We start from the raw sequence: 19,374 nt of genomic DNA on the forward strand, positions 1-19,374 counted from the left end.
GTTGAAAGGTGCCTGTCACTGAGGAGTGCTGGGTTCTGATTGGAGCTTGCAGATGACCAAATAACATATAATTTGCTGTTTACAAGAATTTCCTCTTTTTCTGTTACAAAATCAAGCCTACCTTTGCTGGAGCAGTGTTTCTAGCCCTGGTGGTTTGGTTTTTTTCTTCCCTTGGTGCGACAATAGTGATAAAGGGCTTCCCTGAACACAGCTCAGAGAGGGTTGAAGAGCTCTGTGTTTTTCTGAATCTCTCACTGCCACCTAGTGATCTGTTTTCGATCAGTCTCTGGGAGACTTGGCGCACCTTAACCTGAAGCATTTCCCCGCTGTGCAGCCTCAGGGGTGGGGGGTCTGGCAGCGGGTGCACATACCCCTAAAACAAGCCTGTTCTAGGACCAGCCCTTCCCAGGCCCAACATCTGCCCATGCAAGTGGAGCTCCCACCTTTGCGTCTCTGCTGACTTCAGCTGTGAAAGCCCTTGCTCACCTTCCTGCCTCTGTGTTTCATTGCCAAATCCAGTAGGAACATAAATAACCTTAATCTCTCTGTAATTGTAGTCTCTTCATGTACAGCAGCACCTTTCTCTGGCACAAGGCCTGCTTTTTGCCTCTCACTCCTATACTGGGCTGTCAGTTGTCAGGATTTGAGAAGGATTTGAGGAGAATCCTTGCTCTCACTTGGGGCACTTTTTGTGAATGAATTTGTTGTTGCCACTGCCATTTGGGAGTGATTTTTGTTTTGCTTTGTGGTAACCCCGATCATCTCAGTAATGTACTTTATCACGCAAACTCACAGAGAGGGCAGAACAACAGCCTTAGCAAGCCATGACGTGGGAGGGGTAGGAACGGACTCAGCAGGGGTAGAGGAGAGCAGGAGCTTTGCAGCTTGAGAAATGGCTCACAGAACTGCATCCTCACGGTCCTATTTGCCTTGTCTCCTCTCCACCTCCTCGGCCAGCAACAGAGCAAAGAGGGCATGGCTTTGTCTTGGGGGTGCCAGGCCTCATCTTGTGCAACCTGCCCCACAAATACAGAGGAAACTTTGCTCCAAGAACACTACATTTATTCTCATTTCAGAGAGAAGCAGAGGATAAGTCTGTTAACACTCACTGTTGAGAATGGTAAGTGCTTTCTTTCTCCGGCTTTCTAATAACATGTCTCTGAGCTGGTCCCTGAGCACCCTCAACTCAAGGAAATTCATCACTGTGCCAGAAACAGACACTTGCTTTCATTTCCATAATGCGAGGCACAAAACCAGTCAAGAATTGTTTAGTGGGGAAAATTTCTCTCAGCATTTAGTTTAGTGGGTATTTCTGGGTATGATGTGGTTTCAGGGAGAAGTTCTCCATGCAAAGCAGATCCAGATCTAGGTCTAAGACATCCCGGGTAGGTCTGTTGGCTATCCCCTTCCCTGGAATGGGAGATCAAGTAGGATACAGGGCCGTCACCATCAGAGTGCATGGCAGTGCGATTCAGCCAGGAGAGGGAGATACTTAAACATCCAGATGAAGGATGGTCCTTGGGAAACCACTTGCCCCCATGCTACCCAAGGTCAATGAATCTTCTTTAGATGCACGTGGATCCCACTACTAGACTTGAGGACGAGCTGTGGTGTCAGTGTGGGAGGCCTGGATGGGTCAGGAGCAAGTTCAAAGTGAAGCAGGGTCAGGGCAAGAGCCACCTTCATCTCATTCATGGCAAACTGCTGCCCAATGCAGTTCCTGGGGAAAGGATGGCAATGGCTGAGATTGCAGTCTTCATCCCTAACCATCCCCAAGTTCAACACATCCCCTACCCTTGCCAACACCAGCTTCTTGAGGCAAGGCCTTTGAGCTGTTGTGGGATCTCCAGCTGCTGCTAGAAAGCAGGTAAGCGACACAGTTTATCTAGGAATCTCTTCAGACCACATCAAAAGTTGCCTGGGTCTAGGGTGCTGTACTGCTGTTGCTTGTTAATAAGTATCAAAAACAGACATGAGGTTTACAGAACTGTGCTTTCTTCATCAGAAAGTGCTGTAGGGGTCCAGGTCAAAACCCAGTCACCTCAAAAAAGTCATTTTTGGCTCTGTTGGCTCTGTGAAAGTTACTGAGAAATCAGTATCCTGTATCTATCAAATGAAACAGCATGAGAACCAAAGAGTCATGGAGACCCAGGTTTTCTCTGAGGTGTACTTGGTATTTATCTCTAAAGAGTGGAGCCTTTTTTCCCCAATACCAACAGCAAGAGTATATCTATCTTCACAAGTTGTGCAAAAGTGAATGTGTGTCAAGCCCTACAATGACCACAGAGTCTCAGGTATGGGAAAATCTCTTGAGCTGGTGGAGAATGGTGGAGACCCCCTGCTATGGAAACTCTGCTTGAGTTGGCCAACCAACTTGACTCAATGGCATCGGGGGAGGATTAGCCTCAGAAGCACTTCTCTGACTTAACTCCCCCATGTGAGGCAACCTATGATGGGGAAGACAGGGAATGAAAGATCTCCCACCTGGATCCAGCAGAGAAAGGCAGGAAAGCGTGTGAGTGCCTTTGTGCTGAGTTCTCTGAAGAAAACCTCATTGGATCATATCTCTATGGGAAGAGCAAAGGCTGTTCAGTGAGGGCTCCAACATGAGCAGCACCAAGTTCTCTTGTGGTCCCAGAGAAGAGCTGGACATGACCTCTGCTGCTCATGGGGAGCTGCAACTGACATTCATCCCTCTGCAAAGCCATCAGTTGAATGAGAAAAGGGATCTGGTGGCTGCTGCTGGGGGATTTATCCCAGGATGAGGTCAGAAATGTGGCAGGTGACTGTGGATCATCACTACTAACGTTTAGTTTCTCTCATACCCTCTGGACTATCATCATCCAGGACTGCTGAAGGCAGTCTGAATAATTCTGCATCATCACGCATGAAGATAGACTATTAAACACCCCTTTCCAGCACTTTGTCATGTTCAGATCCTTTGGGGTGTTTGTTAGCTCAAATGAACTTTGCTTTTAGACATGGACTGTTGGAATAAGAGGCAAAAAAAAAAAAAAAAAACCAAATCCAATGCAGACAGGCCAAGACTGTCTTGCTCAAAGGGAGTAGGTATCTAGGCTAAGAGCTCATCTCCCCCTTCTTTTTAAAAAAGTAAAATACCTCAGGGTCTTCCCACACATCTCGATTTCTGTGAACAGCAAATATGTTCACTGCAACGTGGCAGCCTGGAAAAGAAGAGTGAGAAAAGAACTCATGACATATCAGAGTAAAGACACAGAAGAAACATTTGTGGGATGCTCACTGTCTCTGGGCTCTGCAACGGATTTCAGAGGAGAACTGATAGGAGCACTTCCCAGCTTGTGACCTCCTCATGTGGAAGAAACAATGGCCTCAAAGTGCGGACTCATTTTGGTACCAATGGGTGAACTTTCACGTTTGGCCAGAATCAGCGCTCTGCAAGTGCCCTTTGAGCTCTGCAATTGGCAAATAGACTGGTCTGAATAGTAAAGCATGAACAACTGAGGGAAAAAGAAAGAAGTAACCAGAGAATTTGGTTAAGTTAATATGTTGACACGCAAGGCAGAGCAGAAGAAGGAAGAGGGAAGCCTGGTGCAGTAACACAGGCTGTGCATGCGTGGGGATGTCTGTTCCTTCTCTGTCTCAGAAGACATGGGAGTATTTCTGCTGAGTTCAGAGGAATCCAAACAGATCCTATCTGGCTCTTCCCATTTGCTGTGGCTATAGAGACAGTAGGACCAAGGCTTGGATCTCACTGTCCTGGGGTACCCAATACACTATGGTGCTCTGGAGGGGGTCCTTGTACTCTATAGCCGCACTTTCAGGCTCACTGTGAACTGTGATGGCCCTATACAGCCCTTCAGAGACAGAAGAGAGACTGCAAGCACTACCAGCCCTTCAACATGGTAACTCTAGCGAGGGTGCCCCATTTTCACAGGCAGCAGCATGACGGATAAACAAACTAAACAGACCTGCTGGTAAGCTGCGCCCATCAGAAAATGTGATGGGTTTGGTGAGCTGACGGGACACGGCAGGAACTGGTGGGAACAGGCGCAGGCTCTCTTTGATGCACATCGTGGTGTATGTCATCTTCCCAAGGTCCTCCCTGAAAGCAAGTCAAAGGCTAAGGCTGTATTTGAGTGGCAGCAACGGAGACACCTGCAAGCACAGCCTGTGCTGCACACTGAGTGGGTTGGACCCCACTGGAACCGTGGCTGGCTGGTCCTTCTTGGAAAGCAACTGCACTCTTGTGTTGGAAGCAAAGCTGCAAGACAAGTCCTTCTGCGCAAGCACAGTGCAGGCAAAGCAGAGTCCTTAAGGCATGTGTCCCATCTTCCTTTGAGGTTTCTCCTCATCCTACTCCTCCCTGTGCTGTCCAGAATTGCTATGTGAAAAGCAGAATGCCCTAGTGCAGATACATTGTAAAGTGAATGCATTTTCCTCCTCAAAACAAACACAAAAAGTTCAAAGTAAAGGACCAAAAAGTTGTAACTCACCACTTAATGGTATCTCGGTCTCCCAAGATCTCCTGGATCTCCTCTCTGCACCGTTGCTGGTGCTCTGGGTGTAGTGACATGCAGTAAAGGAGCCAGGAGATCCCACTGGCCGTGGTATCGTGGCCCTCAAACATGAATGTGTCCACCTCAGCACGGAGGTCCTCATCAGATAGTCCAACTCCGTTCTCATCCTAATAAAGAGGAGAATATATCATCTGCAAGTGTACTCGAACTGGACTTGCTCCTTTACGTATAAAAATCACTCTGGATGCTGGTGAAAAGAAGCCTGATTTGACCTCTCTTGTATCTCCATATAAACGAGGAACTAAGCCAGTAAGGGAAATCAGTCAGGCTCACTGACTGCTGCCTCTGCAGTCAACAGAGCTACAGAATTGAACTTTGCTGGCAGATCAGATCCCAGCCCTTCAGAGGGATACCCTGTTTGTTCCCTACCAAAGGTTCCTGTTACTTTTTCCAGTATTCTGGCTTGGAAGACTTTTGTTTCAGATTGAGACAAGAAAGCAAGCAGTAGCTCTGGGAAAGCTCAGGTGAGCACAGAGTATTCCTCTGTTCTGAACACCAAATTACTACTGCCTCCAGAGTATCTGAAGATGTCTGGGAAGGTAAAGCTACAGAGTGCAAGAAACAAATCTCCTGAGATCAATACAGCAAAGACAGTCTCTTGTAATCTTTCCAAAGATCTCATTCTCCTCTTGTTTCCAACAGCTCACTTCGTTTAATCTGTTTATATACTCAATGAAAATGAACAGGGAAGATGAAATTTCATTTATGTTCCATCACTGCATCTCACATGTTTGTATTTCTTCCCCTTTCAAACCGTTTTTCCCCAGCCTAGGAAGTGGGGAAGCTGTTGTCATTAATGTTGGCCAGGGATTGTGAGCTCCCTGCTGACACATCCTCGGTGGCAGACAGGTATGTTCCCTGGCGTTTGATATGATTATTTCAAACACTCACCTTGGCACAAAGTAGAATGTCCAAAAAATCCAAATGTCTCTTTTTTTCGATCTTCTCACGTTCCTTCTCATTGCACAACAACAACTTTCTTTCTTTTATTACTTTCTCTGCATAGAAGAATGATCAGTCTGTTAGATGCACCTTGCCCCTGCAGAGAGGTCATGCTCTTGATCACTTGGTCAGCAGCTCAATCTCTGTTTAATGTGTAATCCTCTGGTCAGTGCATGCTGCAACCCCCCTCTGAGCTGCTCCAGATGCAAGTGGGTGAGAGGTTCAGCTAACAAACAGGACTAGGGAGAGAAAGGGAGAGAAATACCTGTGTGGGTATGGGCCAGCTTGCAGGCCTCCTGAAACCGGTAGCCTTTGCGAGTAATGCCATAGAAGACACCACTTAAAAAGAGAGTCCGGATTCTCTGAACCACAAGGTAACTCAGGTCATAAACAGCTTTGATATAAAAGTCTGAGTTGCTGAAAGGAAACCAAGGTTGAAATCAGTATTAGCAATGTGAGTAGGGGAACAGGAGCACTTGTTTTCTCAGAATTTAAAAGTTCAGCTACTGACTTCTGAGTCTGACAGTTGGTATCATAACTGAAGGCACATTTCATGATGGTGTCTAGCGTCATCAAGCTGATGTCTTGAAAAAGCTCCACTGTCGTCTTCTCTGTGTTCCTCTTCTTCCATTTTTCCTAGTGGTAGAGACAAAAGTAAGGAGAGACAGACTGCCAGAATGGACTCGGCCACAATGGCGTCAGGTCATACTTTGCAGTGCCTGTCCCTTCCCAGAGCCACATTCCTAATTACTTTCTTTTCGGTAAGCAAAGGCCCTAGTTCACCGCATATTGTGTCCAGAACTGTGTCCAGTTCTGGGATTCCCAGTACAAGAGAGACATGGAGCTACTGCAGAGAGTCCAGTGTAGGGCTACAAGGATGATCAGAGGGCTGGAGCATCTGCCCTATGAGGAACGGCTGCGAGAGCTGGGCCTGTTTAGCCTGGGGAAGAGAAGACTGAGGGGGAATCTTATCAATGTATCAATAAGTATCTGAAGGGAAGGTGTCAAGGGAACGAGGACAAACTCTTTTCAGTTGTCCCATGTGACAGGACAAGAGGCAATGAGCAAAAACTGAACCACAGGAAGTTCTGCCTGCACGTGAGGGGGAATTTCTTCACTGTGAGAGTGACAGAGCACTGGAACCGGTTGCCCAGAGAGGCTGTGGAGTCTCCTTCTCTGGAGATATTCAAAACCCACCTGGATGCAACCCTGTCTAACATGCTCTAAGTGACCCTGCTGAGTGGGGAGGTTGGACTAGATGATCTCCAGAGGTCCCTTCCAACCTTACTGATGCTACGATTCTATGATATTCTGCAAACCTAATCAAAGAAGTCTATGCATTTCTTTTTCCATGTTTATAGCTACTGAACTAGGAAAAGATACTTCTAGCACTGGTTGATTTTACTGGAAAGCAGATGTAAAAGAGAATGAGTGAAATAGCCAAAGAAAGTTGGAGGGAACAATTTCAGAACTTTGAAAGAATCTAAAAAGTTCAGAATCAGGAGAGAAATTCAAGGAACCATCTAATTACACTCTCCTTCCATCATTCAGTCTCAGGCCTAATTATTTTGTCTGGTGCATGACTCAAAGTTCAAAGTAGCAGGGATGATTCTTACCAACATCACTTTGACCGAGTCTGACATCAGGGGCACGTAAGGTTTCAGCACATCATAATGAAATGCTGGTGTGAGCAGCTTCCGATGCTGAAACCACTTTGCTCCATTCAAGGTCAATAGCCCCTCTCCTGGAGATACAAATAGCAAAGACACAATCAGCTGTTTCAGCGTCTGATCAATCACCTTGGTTCTGACAGCATCACTGCTGCTTTTGGCCAAGTGGCTGTCAGCTAGCTAACACACAGGACCCAGGCAGATGAAGAGCTGGTGGTGGAGTGATATATTGTGGATTCAAGCCTGTTTATTCAAAATATCACAACAATGTGGCTTTTTCAAGCACAAAGGGAATGAAACAGGCAGAGCTTGTTCTGCTCACTGCCTCTGTCCTCCTGTAGACACCATCTGTCCCAGAAGCCTTTATTTCAGCCTCTCCATGGCCGATGCAACAGTATCCTTCAGATGGTGGAGAGGCATGTTCACTCATCCTCCACTGCAGCTGGCTGTGCACATTCAATTTACCTATAAACCAGGATCCTCAAAACCAGGATGGCAGAAGCACAGAACTTACTGCTTCGGATGGGTTTTTTTCTGCCTTAAGTGAACTGTTTGGATGCATTTTGCAGCACAAACTGAACTATGAGACAGTTGTTAGGAGGATTACGGAGGACTATCACAAAGTTGTGTGCAAACTGTGAATGTGACTGTCCTCTGATGCTTTGATATCTCTCATCCTAGACATATGTATCTGCATTCCGTCCCTGAGCAGACTTTCCTCACTACTTTGCAAAGGCCAGGGTATGTGATTCAAGGCAAAGCCAGTTGATGTGCTCCCCAGTTATGTACATAACTGTAGTGTTAATGCTTAGACCTAAATAAACTTTCCCATATCAAAGGCAACCTTCCTCTCTGGTTTTCAGAATGGAGGAAAGCAAGATAAATGAAGACGTGAGGGAAGCAGACGAAGTGTGTAGCATAACCAAAAGAGATAATGACAGAAAATTATTTACCTATCCAGGGAATTAAGAACTTGTAAGTTGCTGGGGACTTGGGATCTGTTAAAAGAAAATAAAATAAAATAATACGAACAGCTAATGAATATCAACATAACAAAAAACAGCCAGGATAAGCTGATACTAGAAACCCTCCTCTTACCACAATGTAGAATTAGTGTCATCTCAATATGTAAACTACTCTATAACATCAGAGGTAGCGTTTAAATGTGGCCTTCTACAACTATGCCCTCAGTGCACTTGAGAAAACCAGAGAAAGCTATAATGAAAGATATGTATGTAGAAAAGGAATGGCCATAGCAGATCTCAAAGCTGAGGATAACAGATAAGAGTTACTGGAGATACCATATATGTATCACTCATGGATATTACGCTTCACAGACTGGAGCCAAGGAGAAGACTTGAGATGTCTTCTTAGGGCCATTGTTGTGCTAGCTCATCCAGATTACTAGATTTTAATGGGAACCACAGTTATTAGGGTGGTAGATGCTTTAAACTTGACAATAAAAGAGAGAGTGGACTGGGAGGGTCACTGGCTCCTATCCTACATGAGAATGTAAGCTGCTCCATGAAACCTCTCTGGGAATTTGAGAAGGGGACCAATGGAGGAGCTGAAATAGCTGTGAAAGAAGAGGCAAAAGGGACAGCTCAAGGCAAGTTTCTCTTGTTTTTCTTAATTGAGAAGTGTCAATGACAGGACTTCCCAAAACCAAACAAAGAGACTTACCTCCTCGGCCAAATATACTTTTGGCATATTCAGGATGGTGGGTTACTACAGTAGGTAGAACTGATCCAAACCATCTGGGAAAGGCATATGGATACTCTTCTGACCATGACATTAACTGAGAGAGCTCTTTGCCTTCAGTGATCTGCAATGACAGTTAAACATGGACCGATTTCAGGCAGAAAAAGAGGGACATACCCGGGAATGCAGAGGTGAAACGTGCCCTCCCATGGAAAGTATATTCAAGATATCCTTGCTTGGGAAACTGGGAGCAAGAAGGAGAACTTACAGCTAAGGGCTTTACATTCTGCAGGTAGAGGAGATCCTGGGCATGGCAAAGATGATCACTGGAGACAGTGCACAGTCAGCAAAGCTACCCCAGCTGCTACATCCCTGTAGCACAAGGCAACTCCGAGGAGACTGTCTAGCTGGATTCTGGCAGTTTAGGTGCATTAGGACAGTCTGCAGTCAGAGCGCCTTGGCATCACGTGCTGGTTCTACAGTCATCACGGGCAACGCAGGGATACTTAGTACCCTGTCTTTGGGGATCAGAGCTCATACAGCCCTGTTGTCTAATTTCAGCAGTGCAAGGAGGGCACGCAGTGTGAAGTCAAAAACATCTACCCTACAGAATAGTGCAAATGGCTGCAATAACATGCCCTGTTTTCATGACCATATCCTCGTAAGTGTATATTGGAGGATACACTTGTGTTTGTAGAAGATCTGATGCAGAGGAGAGAGATTTTATGGTTGCTCATTTTTAAGTAACTTTGTGAAAGTCCCAGAAACCACCTAACTATATGTTTAAGCACATGATCAAAACCACCATCGCTCTGTTTTTTTACCAAAATGATGTGTATCATCTCATAACCAGGTACTCTTCCTGCCTGCCCAGCAGAAGTATTGGCATTCCCTGTACAAAGATGTCCCCTCCTTTAGGAAGGAACAGTAGCAACGAGACATACACTCTTCATCTAATGCTCTTCTCCGTCCCTCTCGGCCCAACAATTATCTTGCACAGTTGTTAGGACAAACCCTGCCCATGCTCTGCGTGAGCCCAGCTCTCTCCTTACCAGATGACTGTGACCATACAGCCAGTGCCTTGGGGGACCAGGGAAAGCCTCCAGAGCTTTGATGATTTTCTTCCTTTCCTGGTAGAACTGGGCCATCTTCAGGAGCACAAAGATGAAGCCAAGCACCAAAGATAGCTGCAAAACTACAGCAGAAGATTTGGCTATGTAGTCTAGCAGAGATGCCATACTGCTTCTGTGTTCTGGTTGCCTGGAACACCTTCTCCTCCCTGCTTCCTCTTCCACTCCTTCTGGGTCTTGATCTGATGAAGAGCTCAGGTGCAGATGAAAAGATCTCTCTCTTTTCTTCTGCTAGAGCTGTCCCTGCTGAACTGCTGCAGGCAGTGCGATCTGGCAGAAATTTAAAGCACAAGAAACATTCTGGTAAGCAATACGTCACTTTGGCCCAGGGCCTAATAGCCTGCTGCTCCCATTTGTCCTTTTACCCGCTTCCAGCAACCTGTGGATGGAGGCGGCTTATTAAGAAACAACCTGGTGCTCTGTGTACAGGGTATTATGTAAATATTTACTACTTTTTCTGCAGTCCATTACATCTCAGCAGCAAATGAAAGTGCTTGCAGTTAGCACAGGGCTCCAGCTCTGCCACTTAAATCCATGCCCAGGTGGATGAAGTCGTAAGAGGGGGGCAAGAGCTAGCCAGGCTCTGGTTCACACTATGCTCCGTTCTGCCCTTGGCCCTATTCAGGTCTGGAAACCCATGTGAAGTGAGGAACAAATGGGACATCTCTACCCAACACACAGTGAGGGCATTATGGTAGGATCGTTTTCACCAACATAACCTAGATGCATTCTCCCTCTCCTGTCCACATGGCACCACAAGGTCCCTGAAAAAGGCCCTGCATCACATCCAGTAGAGAGCAATTGGGGTGTAGGCAGCCTGGAATGGCTTAGAAAGAATTATGGGGTTGGTGCTGGAGGACTTTGAGTAGAAGCCTGCTGCATTTGGGTGATTTCCAGGCATATTGCAAAGAGGAGAATCCTTAAACTTGGTAAAATCATTTCCTATTTGGATGTTTGGATGTTATGAGTGTCAAACAGCTCCCTCCTGTGTCATGACCTACCGAACCCGGCAGTCTGATGTGTTACTACATAGGGGCTGCTGAATTTTGTGGGTAGTTATTTTTCTAATTTGTACATCTCTAAGAAAAGTTTCTTCTAATGTTTGGACATCTTCCTTTAGTTTCTAAATTAGTCTATGGCCAATTGAAACCCATACATTTTCTTTTAGCAGAGACCTTTTACTGAAAAAATTATATTGTTTATCTGGTACTCACTGTCTAGATGTATTGCTTTTATAGCAACAGAGACACAAAGATCTTTGCTTGAAGTAAAACTGCACAGCTCCAATGAAGATATTTAGACTTTTTAGAAAGAAAAGTACATGAAAAATCTTACAGGACTCATTGTCTGCCAATTACCTGATCGTGGGAAAGTTTTTCTGAAAATTAGAAAACTGAGTGACTTTTCCCTCTGTTGGCTTGTGGCCTATTCATTAATTAATGATTGTAAAGACAGAGCCTTAACTACAGATGATAAGATTTATACAGCAGTCTAAGGGAGATTTGAAGTGCTTGGCTGATATGAACTCATGACGCATTGGTTGCTTATCTGTTGAGATATGTTGCTCACTGAAAACAAATAAAGCTCACCACATGCCAATTCAGGTGTAATGTGAGAAGATCCCCACCTAAGAAACCTGAACTCATCTTCTCTAAGAGAAAAATCGACAGACTATAGAAATATTTAGGTGTGGCACACGGCACTCCTCGGGAAGAATCACTGTCAAAGCAACTTTCCTTTCAACTGAAATCTTCCCATACAACTTCTACATACTCTCGACTTGGAAGCTCACAGTATAAACTGCCATATCTGAGTGCATTCGAGGCAATTTTACTTTGAATCTGTGTAGACTCCATTGAAATATGTACTTTAATTCAGCACTGGCACCATGTTTTTTCTCTTCATTGATGAGTAAACTAGAGCACAGGGCAGCAAGACTGAAGTGCTTTATTCACAAGCCATAGTGCTTAAGGGAAAAATAGCTGCAAATACCCTTTTGCTATTCTTTCAGAATCGTCTATGCCACTAAGTTTCTTTGGTATTTCCCTAGAAATAGTGAATGAAAAGACTTTTATCTGAAGTCAGGTGACTCAGCCTTAAGGAAACGGTTGGATGTGCAACCTTTAAATATGAAGAATCCTTGAAATTCCCACTCACCTGCAGATCTGGACTTACTTGGAGTTGTGCTCTTGCTGACCTGGTGGCTTTTCACCTAGCTGCCATTTTGCTTGTAAATAAAGTGGCAGTCATAAAAGTGAATTCTTGAGACAAATGTATTGTATCTGTGTTGAAGTTCAAGAGCAATTAGCATTGCTTTGAAAGTGCAAGCTGACAATTAATAACAGGAAGCATAGACAGAGAGAGGCCAGATGTCCTGAATGGAGAAGACAGACTGCAGAGGTTTGGGGTGGTCAGCTGTGGAGTAGGAAATCTTGAGATGATCAGTAACCAGCACATGCTATATGAGAAAATTAAGCATATGTCAGGATAGATGCTAAGGACAAACCTTCCAGCATCTGATCCCTTAATCTGAGATCAGGGATCAGCAGTGTCCTCATGCTATAAATCAGCTCAAGCCATATGATAAGGGACTTTGTTTGAATCAGGTGGAATGATATGGACATCTAGTGTCCCATGTCTTGCTTCTACAGTAAGTGTTGGCTCATCACTACAAGTGCCATCCACATGATACTTGACTGTCAACACAACAGCTGTCTGCATGGCACTGTGCTCTTGTTAGCATGGCAAGATATTGTATTCCAAAGAGCCCATGATGACGGCTGCAAATCTCTTGCACCTCATCAAACTCAGGTGCTGTGGCTGCTTCAGTGCTGTCCCAGCACATTTCTTCAGCGCCCCTGTTTGATTGTCCCCTGAGCTGGACCTCTGTAACATGGCATTTCTGGTTCTTTAGTTGAGGAGGAAGAAGAAGTAGGTGTAATACCCTCTGGCTAGCATCTGTCATCTCCACAGCGTCATTCTGCTTTCTCCACCCCACCACTGTTGACACACCACAGCCTGATAAGTTGTTAGAGTCATACCAGTCAGCAACTTTAAATTTTGAAGAGTGCCTCAGTGCTCCTAGTAAAACAAAACCAGGGTTTAAGCTGTTGCCTATGAAAGCTCCCCTGGCAGGCACTGCTGAGCAGTGTTAGGTTTCTCACCCACTTGGCCAATTTCCTGATGCTAAGTGTACGCTGTTGTTATGCCAGGCCTGCTGGGTTTATGCTAAAGTTCAGAACAGATTTAAAGTTGTTCTGGAGGCAGAAACTGCAGTCTGTCAGCTTAATCATTTCTTAGGGAAGGATGTAGCTGCAGTCAGACCAAGAGTGATCCAGTCTCTGCCGTGACAAGCTGGCATTCCTGAGCAGGAGTGCCCACCTCCAGGGACCACATGGCCCTAGAAGAGCTATGAGTCACGTTTCCTTCCCTCTCTTGCACACTTCTACTAGCTCTTCCCGTGCAGCACTATGATTACCTGGCTTACCATTAGGAGAGGAGGCAGTACAAGCTGTTTACCTGACTGACCACTTGGCCAATCAACTGGTTGGCAAGCTGGTTGGGAGATGTGTGGGTTGTGTTTGGTCAGCTGGGTGCTGCCAATGCTTCATGGATGCCCCGAGGATGTGGAGAAGGAGGAACAAGCAGCATGAGGGGCATTTTTGGGGCTGCCTATGGAAAATTAATGGCTCTGCAGGCTGCCTTCAGGATGCAGGGCTGGCCTAAATGGACCAGGAAGGCAAAGGATGTGAGGAGAGCAATGTTGCTACAGTATCCTGGGGACTTCTGCAAAGAAGACGGAGCACACAGCCTTGGTGTCCAGCATCCCTTTGGTCAGCACTGATAGAGCTGTTTTGGTCTGTCCCACGGTGCCTACCCAACTACCAGACTGTCCAATCTGGATCCAACTGGCACCTTTCAGCAATCAGCTGCAAAATGACTCAGAAATCCCCCTAAGATGGATGGAGAGGCCATGCCAGTGGAATTGCTGGAACTACATCAGATTAAACCTTTATAATGAGACAAAAATGAATGGATGGATTTTTGCCCATCTGGTTCCCTGCTGGTTATTTAATAACCAGCAATAACTACGGAACAGGAACAAATGATATATGAGTTGTATTGAAGGTCAAGGGAGATGAAGATCTGTGCTGATAGGGAGGAAAGGTAGAGCCTGGGCAACATGTCAGGTGATTTCTTTCTGCTCTTTACAGAAGGAGATGGAAAAGAGCTGGACCGGGGGTCACTGATGGGCCAGGACTAGTTGTCATCCAGGTCTACACAGCACTGGCAGTGTAGCTCTCTCTTCTTCTAAAGTACAAAGTTATTGGCATGCTCAAAACCATTTTTATGAGTGTTTGGAACAACAGGCACCACTGCAGAAGTCTGGCACCAGTCTAGGCTCTGGTCTGTGTGTTTTCTGTTTCACCAGAGGAGAAGAGTGAAATGCCTTTCTTGCGTATTTCAGAGATTTCATGGCAAGAGGCGCCTGCTTTGAACGTTTGGTCTGACACTTTAAACATAGCCCATGGAAGAAAAGGGATTTTTGCAGGGGAAGGAACTGTGGAAGTTCAAAAGGGAAAGCGAAGTGGCTATGGACTTGCAAGTGAAAACAAATGAAAGAGAACAGCACTGATTTGATCATCACAGGAAGGGACTGAAGTGAGGCCAGAAACAGTCTACTTAATACCAGAGGAATCTACAGCCCTGTTGTTCCCACACATCCTGAGTAAAGTAAAGAGCTGCAGAAATAAAACATCAGCCTGAAAAAACAATTAAAAAAAATCTCATGACAGCTACAGAAGTCTTCGGAAGTTGGAATGGTGCAGAGATACTTGAGCTTCTGGACATCTGAGGCTGGTGAAACTACTGTTGGACATTAAAGGACACTTGGAAGTTGTCAAATGTTTGCAAAAAGCCTCTGCATTGTTGGCTTGATGCTACATATGCCCACATGATAGCAGTACGTGTCATGATAGGTCATGATATAAATGAAAAACATAGAAAAAGACTGTTGCACTGAAGAATTACATTTCAAACCACAGCCATCAGGACACTGAGTTGCAAAAGTTGCTCTGTTGTTGCTTTCAAAGTCCTGGGAGTCTCTCCACTCAATTAAAGATTTAAGCTGAAGAAGGAGAGGATCTTTCTCACTGACTTAGTGCATACTGTTGTCATTTGTTGCAGAGGGTCTGGCTCACTGAGCATATGTAATTTAGGTGGCGAATCGGTACTTTGCCCTGGAGTATGACCTTGCAGCAGCTGCTTTCCTGGGTATACGTGAGTTTATTTGCATAGGAAGAGAGCCTGGGCCCATCTGTCCCTGTGTATTCCTGTAGTGCTTAGTGTTGAGAGATTAAATGTGGCTGTAATGCCAACAAAAATAATAATGTTTCAGGCTTCCAAACACATGACATATGAGGAAATCACAGTAAGAGCCCAGCAAGTGTTGCAGAGTAATGTGAGCTGCCTATCTTCCATCTGACCACACATGTCTTGAGGATGAATTTATATCTGGAAGCATTTAATACAGCTGTCTTACAAATATGTTGCAATAGTTATTTAATTTACAGACTGCTTCCAGGCCTGTAACATCCCAATGGAGTTTGGATAGAAATTGTTGGTAGCATCTGATAACAAGTCAACATGTGAACCTGGCGCTAACAGTGGTGCGGGCCCATGCAGTGGCTGCGTTCTCCAGCAGCGCCAACCAGCCGCTGTTGCCACTGGTCCTGTGTCCTCCACTGTACTGGCAGCATGCAGGGAAGTGCCACCACGTGCGGTGCTCCCTCGTGTCCTGGGATGTGGCTGTATGGCTATTATGGTGATCTCTGTGGAGAAAGGAACAACAATACGGGTAGACAGCATTTTTGCTCTGCTGCCATTGAAAGGCCAGGACTTTTGCTATCTAGCTGTAACAATTAGAAGCAAGATCTTTTAAACTGAAATGAATACTTCTCCTATTGTATCCAGCATAGTCCCTCTCATGAACAGCTGTTAAATTAGTTAGAAGGGCCAAATCAGGCAGTCCAAGTCAGCTCATCATCTTTGCAATTACCGTTTTAGGAGAAAGTAGGGAACAACTAAAGCATGAGGTAACCTCTCTGCACCTACTCCTTGACTGTCTTTATTGCCTTAGGTTATATATCCCATGTGAGCAGGTCTTTTTATCACTGCTATGCCTTTAATATCTGGTGGGGCCGGGGCAAGGGGGGCTCAGGGAGAAGCTATCTAGGAGGGAGAAGTTCTCGAAATTATATTCTGGAAAAATCTGACTCGCTCTGGTGCTGGGAAAAGAGTTTCCCTGAAACCCTGTTGCAGCCTCAACACAGCTGTCTGGTGGACAGAGCTGGGCCCAAAGCTGCTGCAGAGCAGCTGTGGGAGGTGCAGGATGCAGAACATGAAATGCAGGATGCAGGACATGGGACGCGTCCTGCATCCCACATCCCACATCCTGCGCCCCCCACCCCCATCCCACATCCTGGGTCCTGCATGCCATGTTCCCACCTTCCTTCTCTATTTCAGGTACAGAGGGGCAGATTTTACTGAGTCCTAAAAATCCCCAGTGGGCCAGTGGCTGAGCAGAGTGAAGGTATGTCCGGCCTGGGTGTTCAGTGCTACTACCACGAGCATGCAGGTGTTAGAAGAGATCTCTGGGAAAGCAGGAGCATAGCCTTTCCTCTCTCCACTGGCAAATCTGCTGCCAAAAGATGGACCAGCCCTTTGCACCACAACACACTCATTGCCTCCTTTGTGCTTTTAAATCATGCTCCAAAAAAATGGCGTTTTTCTTTTTTCCTAAATGCATAGGAAAGAGTACTCCTCACCAAAAAGAGCTCACAACCCAAAAAGTCATAGAAAAAAAAAGGCAAATTTTGAAAGTGCTGGCAGGGAGGTAACCCAGGAGGGCAGGATGAGAGCCATGCTTAGGTTTTGGTATACGCTACCAGGGCTCAGCCCAGAGGAGCGGTGACCAGCCGACACTGGGGACAACCCTGCAGAGAGCTGGGAGGCTGCTCGGCGCCCCAGGGCCTCCTGCCTAGAGATCGCAGTTGGAAGACCAAAAGCAGAGCTTCATGAACAACCTCCCGCCCATTTGAAGTCAGAAACATTCCCACCTTCCCAGAGTGGAGCACCGGGCTCATACAGCGTGCAAAGCAGAAGCGATTTACCCCTTTGCTGACATCTCCCGCTGCCACTTGGCTTGCAGTTTGTGGAGCAAACAGTGCAGAATTAGGTCTACACAAAGTCTGGCAAACTCATGTTGCGTGTGCTTCTGCCAGAAGACAGCACCAAATTACCCCAAACCTCTAAAAATGAGGATTCCCCAGACAACATATTCTGGTGCCTACTTAACTTTTTGTGATATGTAATCTAAATCTGCTTACTTGCAATTTAAGCTACTGTCTTATTCACAATAAATACATGCTCGGAGAACAGGTTTCCCTCTGTCTTTGCAGCAGACTCTTACATGAGGGCAGTTACACCAAGTTCCCCGGTCTGATCCCCCTTTTACTTACTCCCATTCTGTGGGCAGACTGTGACTTCTGTGTTGTGCCTTAGCTGATCAGGCCTTTTTGCCTCAATCTTTCGTGTTTGCCTGCCAAGGTATGTCTGCTCCGTGAACTCGTAAGCAGTATTTTTTCAAATCTTATTTTAAAAGAAAATTGAATCCAGTATAGAGACCTGTGTCATTTGTTTCTAGTGACTTTAGCTATTTTGATTGAAATTTTTTTCATTTTACAATTTAGAATATGTAGGCAAGCTATATTTTAGAGCATATGTAGCTGCTTTTATACTTCAAATCTCAAAATAGAGTTCAAGGACATTGTCTTACTTTATCTAGGGGAAGGAAATGCAAGTGAAATTTTTTGAGAAATACTTGTGTTTATATATCCTACTAATTAAGTTTACTTTTACTACAACAGCAGGATATTATTGATTCACATTATATTTGTGGTCCTCTATATCTACAAAATATCTTTTCTGGAAGATTATTGCCTAGTTGGTCATTTCCCTTCTTGGTTTTGTGCAATGATTATGTCTGCTCTTGTGCTTTGTATGTGTCCTTACATACAAAGAGTTGTATCCTATTCACTTGAGCATTTCTGCAATTTATCAAGGTAATTTTGAATCCCGATATTGTCGTCCAAAGTGCTTTCAGCTTCTCATGGCTATACAGTATTTTAAATTTTAATAAGCGTACTCCCTACTCCATCATACCAGTCATTCAAGAACACAGTAGATCAAGGACCTTCGCTGAACCCCGAGGATTACACCTTCCCCGTTTGAAAGCGAACCATTAATGAACTTGCTGAGCTGGAAAATGGACATTGTGTGTCTACCTAATGGAAGATAGAACTAAGCCGAGTATCCACACCTGGTTCATGATCACAAGCCTTACACCTTACCTGAGCACAGGTCTCGGTATGAGTCTTGGGTCTACTGACGTCTTCTCAGAGAAAAAAAAGACACAAGCTTTTGTTGATGAGTTTCTTTTGAAAGCACTTCTGGATACACTCCCATCACTCAACATGCTGCTCCTCATCTGCTACCCACACTTAGCAACATAGGAATCCCTTCATTTTGCTTAAAAAACAAAGAAATAACAGAGTTCAGAACTTATTTTCACTGCAGGGATATTTCAGATTATAGCTGGAGAGTTGCACCTTGCATCTGAAGAGAAAATGTATAGCTCGAACGTGGAGTTTCAGGCTTTTGCATTCAGGCTGGACTAGATCGGAGCTGCAGCTGTGGCAGAAGTGGACACTGTGTCGGCAGCTGGCACAAGCGTTCTGTGTAAATTGAGCATCGTGTCATGGGGTAGGTATTGCTGCTTCTTTGAGAGGAGCTGAATATGTTCTATATTATTCCTTCTAGTGTTTTCCTGCACAGCAATCTCTGTTCACACTCCATGCGTGGCAATCTTAGGCTTTCTGTGACAGCTCTCTGCACAGCTCTGCTGTGCTGGGTGCTATCACATGAGGGCTGTTCAACATACAAGAATGGCAGTGTTTTTAAATAGGAATATTTGCATTGTCCTAGATACATGGTCCTCAGCAGCTGTAGATGGGACAGCCCCGGTGGAGTGACTGAACTGGGTTTGCAGCTTTTACCCAGTGATCTTTTACCCAGTGATATTGAAATTTCATTTAATACATCTGAAGAAATCAACTGTTTATCAGCTTATTGCTTACCTTATCACTAAAGACTATAACTGAGAAGCTTTGAGCCAGGTGGATTTACAGTGTGACTTGCAATTCCAGTTGCAACCCCTAAGAAGCACAGGGAACGGCAGAGGAGAAAGAAGTCTGTGCCAGCCACTATCAGAAAAAGCTTTTTGCTGAGGCTGCAAGTATTGTTCATGATTGG

The 19,374-nt window shown here is 45.2% G+C and overlaps 1 protein-coding gene and 1 long non-coding RNA gene across 3 annotated transcripts; one reads left to right on the forward strand and one right to left on the reverse strand.

The window, feature by feature from the left end:
* Positions 1 to 1,551: 1,551 nt before the first annotated feature.
* On the reverse strand, positions 1,552 to 10,110 carry LOC146594145 (cytochrome P450 4B1-like). 2 transcript variants are annotated; one of them, XM_085308167.1, is made up of 12 exons: positions 9,925 to 10,110; positions 8,855 to 8,996; positions 8,125 to 8,169; positions 7,118 to 7,245; positions 6,013 to 6,137; positions 5,767 to 5,918; positions 5,451 to 5,557; positions 4,476 to 4,666; positions 3,951 to 4,084; positions 3,121 to 3,185; positions 2,485 to 2,567; positions 1,552 to 1,720 (listed from the first exon to the last, which is right to left on the reverse strand). In XM_085308167.1, exons 1-12 carry the CDS (start codon positions 10,108 to 10,110, stop codon positions 1,552 to 1,554), a joined length of 1,527 nt encoding a protein of 508 aa, XP_085164293.1. The 2 variants fall into 2 exon arrangements, with proteins under 2 accessions (XP_085164293.1, XP_085164295.1); XM_085308169.1 differs by having other exon boundaries at positions 8,855 to 8,980; positions 9,909 to 10,110.
* LOC146594146 (uncharacterized) lies at positions 9,758 to 16,594 on the forward strand. The gene is made up of 2 exons (XR_014896259.1): positions 9,758 to 10,305; positions 16,528 to 16,594. It is a non-coding gene; the product is annotated as an uncharacterized LOC146594146 (long non-coding RNA).
* The last annotated feature ends 2,780 nt before the right edge of the window (positions 16,595 to 19,374 follow it).

This window comes from Rhea americana, unplaced genomic scaffold, assembly GCF_003343005.1.
Source record: "Rhea americana isolate MKP2758 unplaced genomic scaffold, rheAme1 scaffold_27, whole genome shotgun sequence".
Classification (NCBI taxonomy): Eukaryota; Metazoa; Chordata; class Aves; order Rheiformes; family Rheidae; genus Rhea; species Rhea americana.

Bases quoted from the DNA above. Each gene is read 5' to 3' on its own strand.
- LOC146594145 (XM_085308167.1), bottom strand. From the start codon at position 10,110: ATGGCATCTCTGCTAGACTACATAGCCAAATCTTCTGCTGTAGTTTTG. The intron at 7,246-8,124 runs GTAAATAATTTT...TTGTATCTCCAG, and splicing joins GTTCTTAATTCCCTGGATAG to GAGAGGGGCTATTGACCTTG. The intron at 2,568-3,120 runs GTATTTTACTTT...CTCTTCCCATAG, and splicing joins ATGTGTGGGAAGACCCTGAG to AGATATGATCCAATGAGGTT.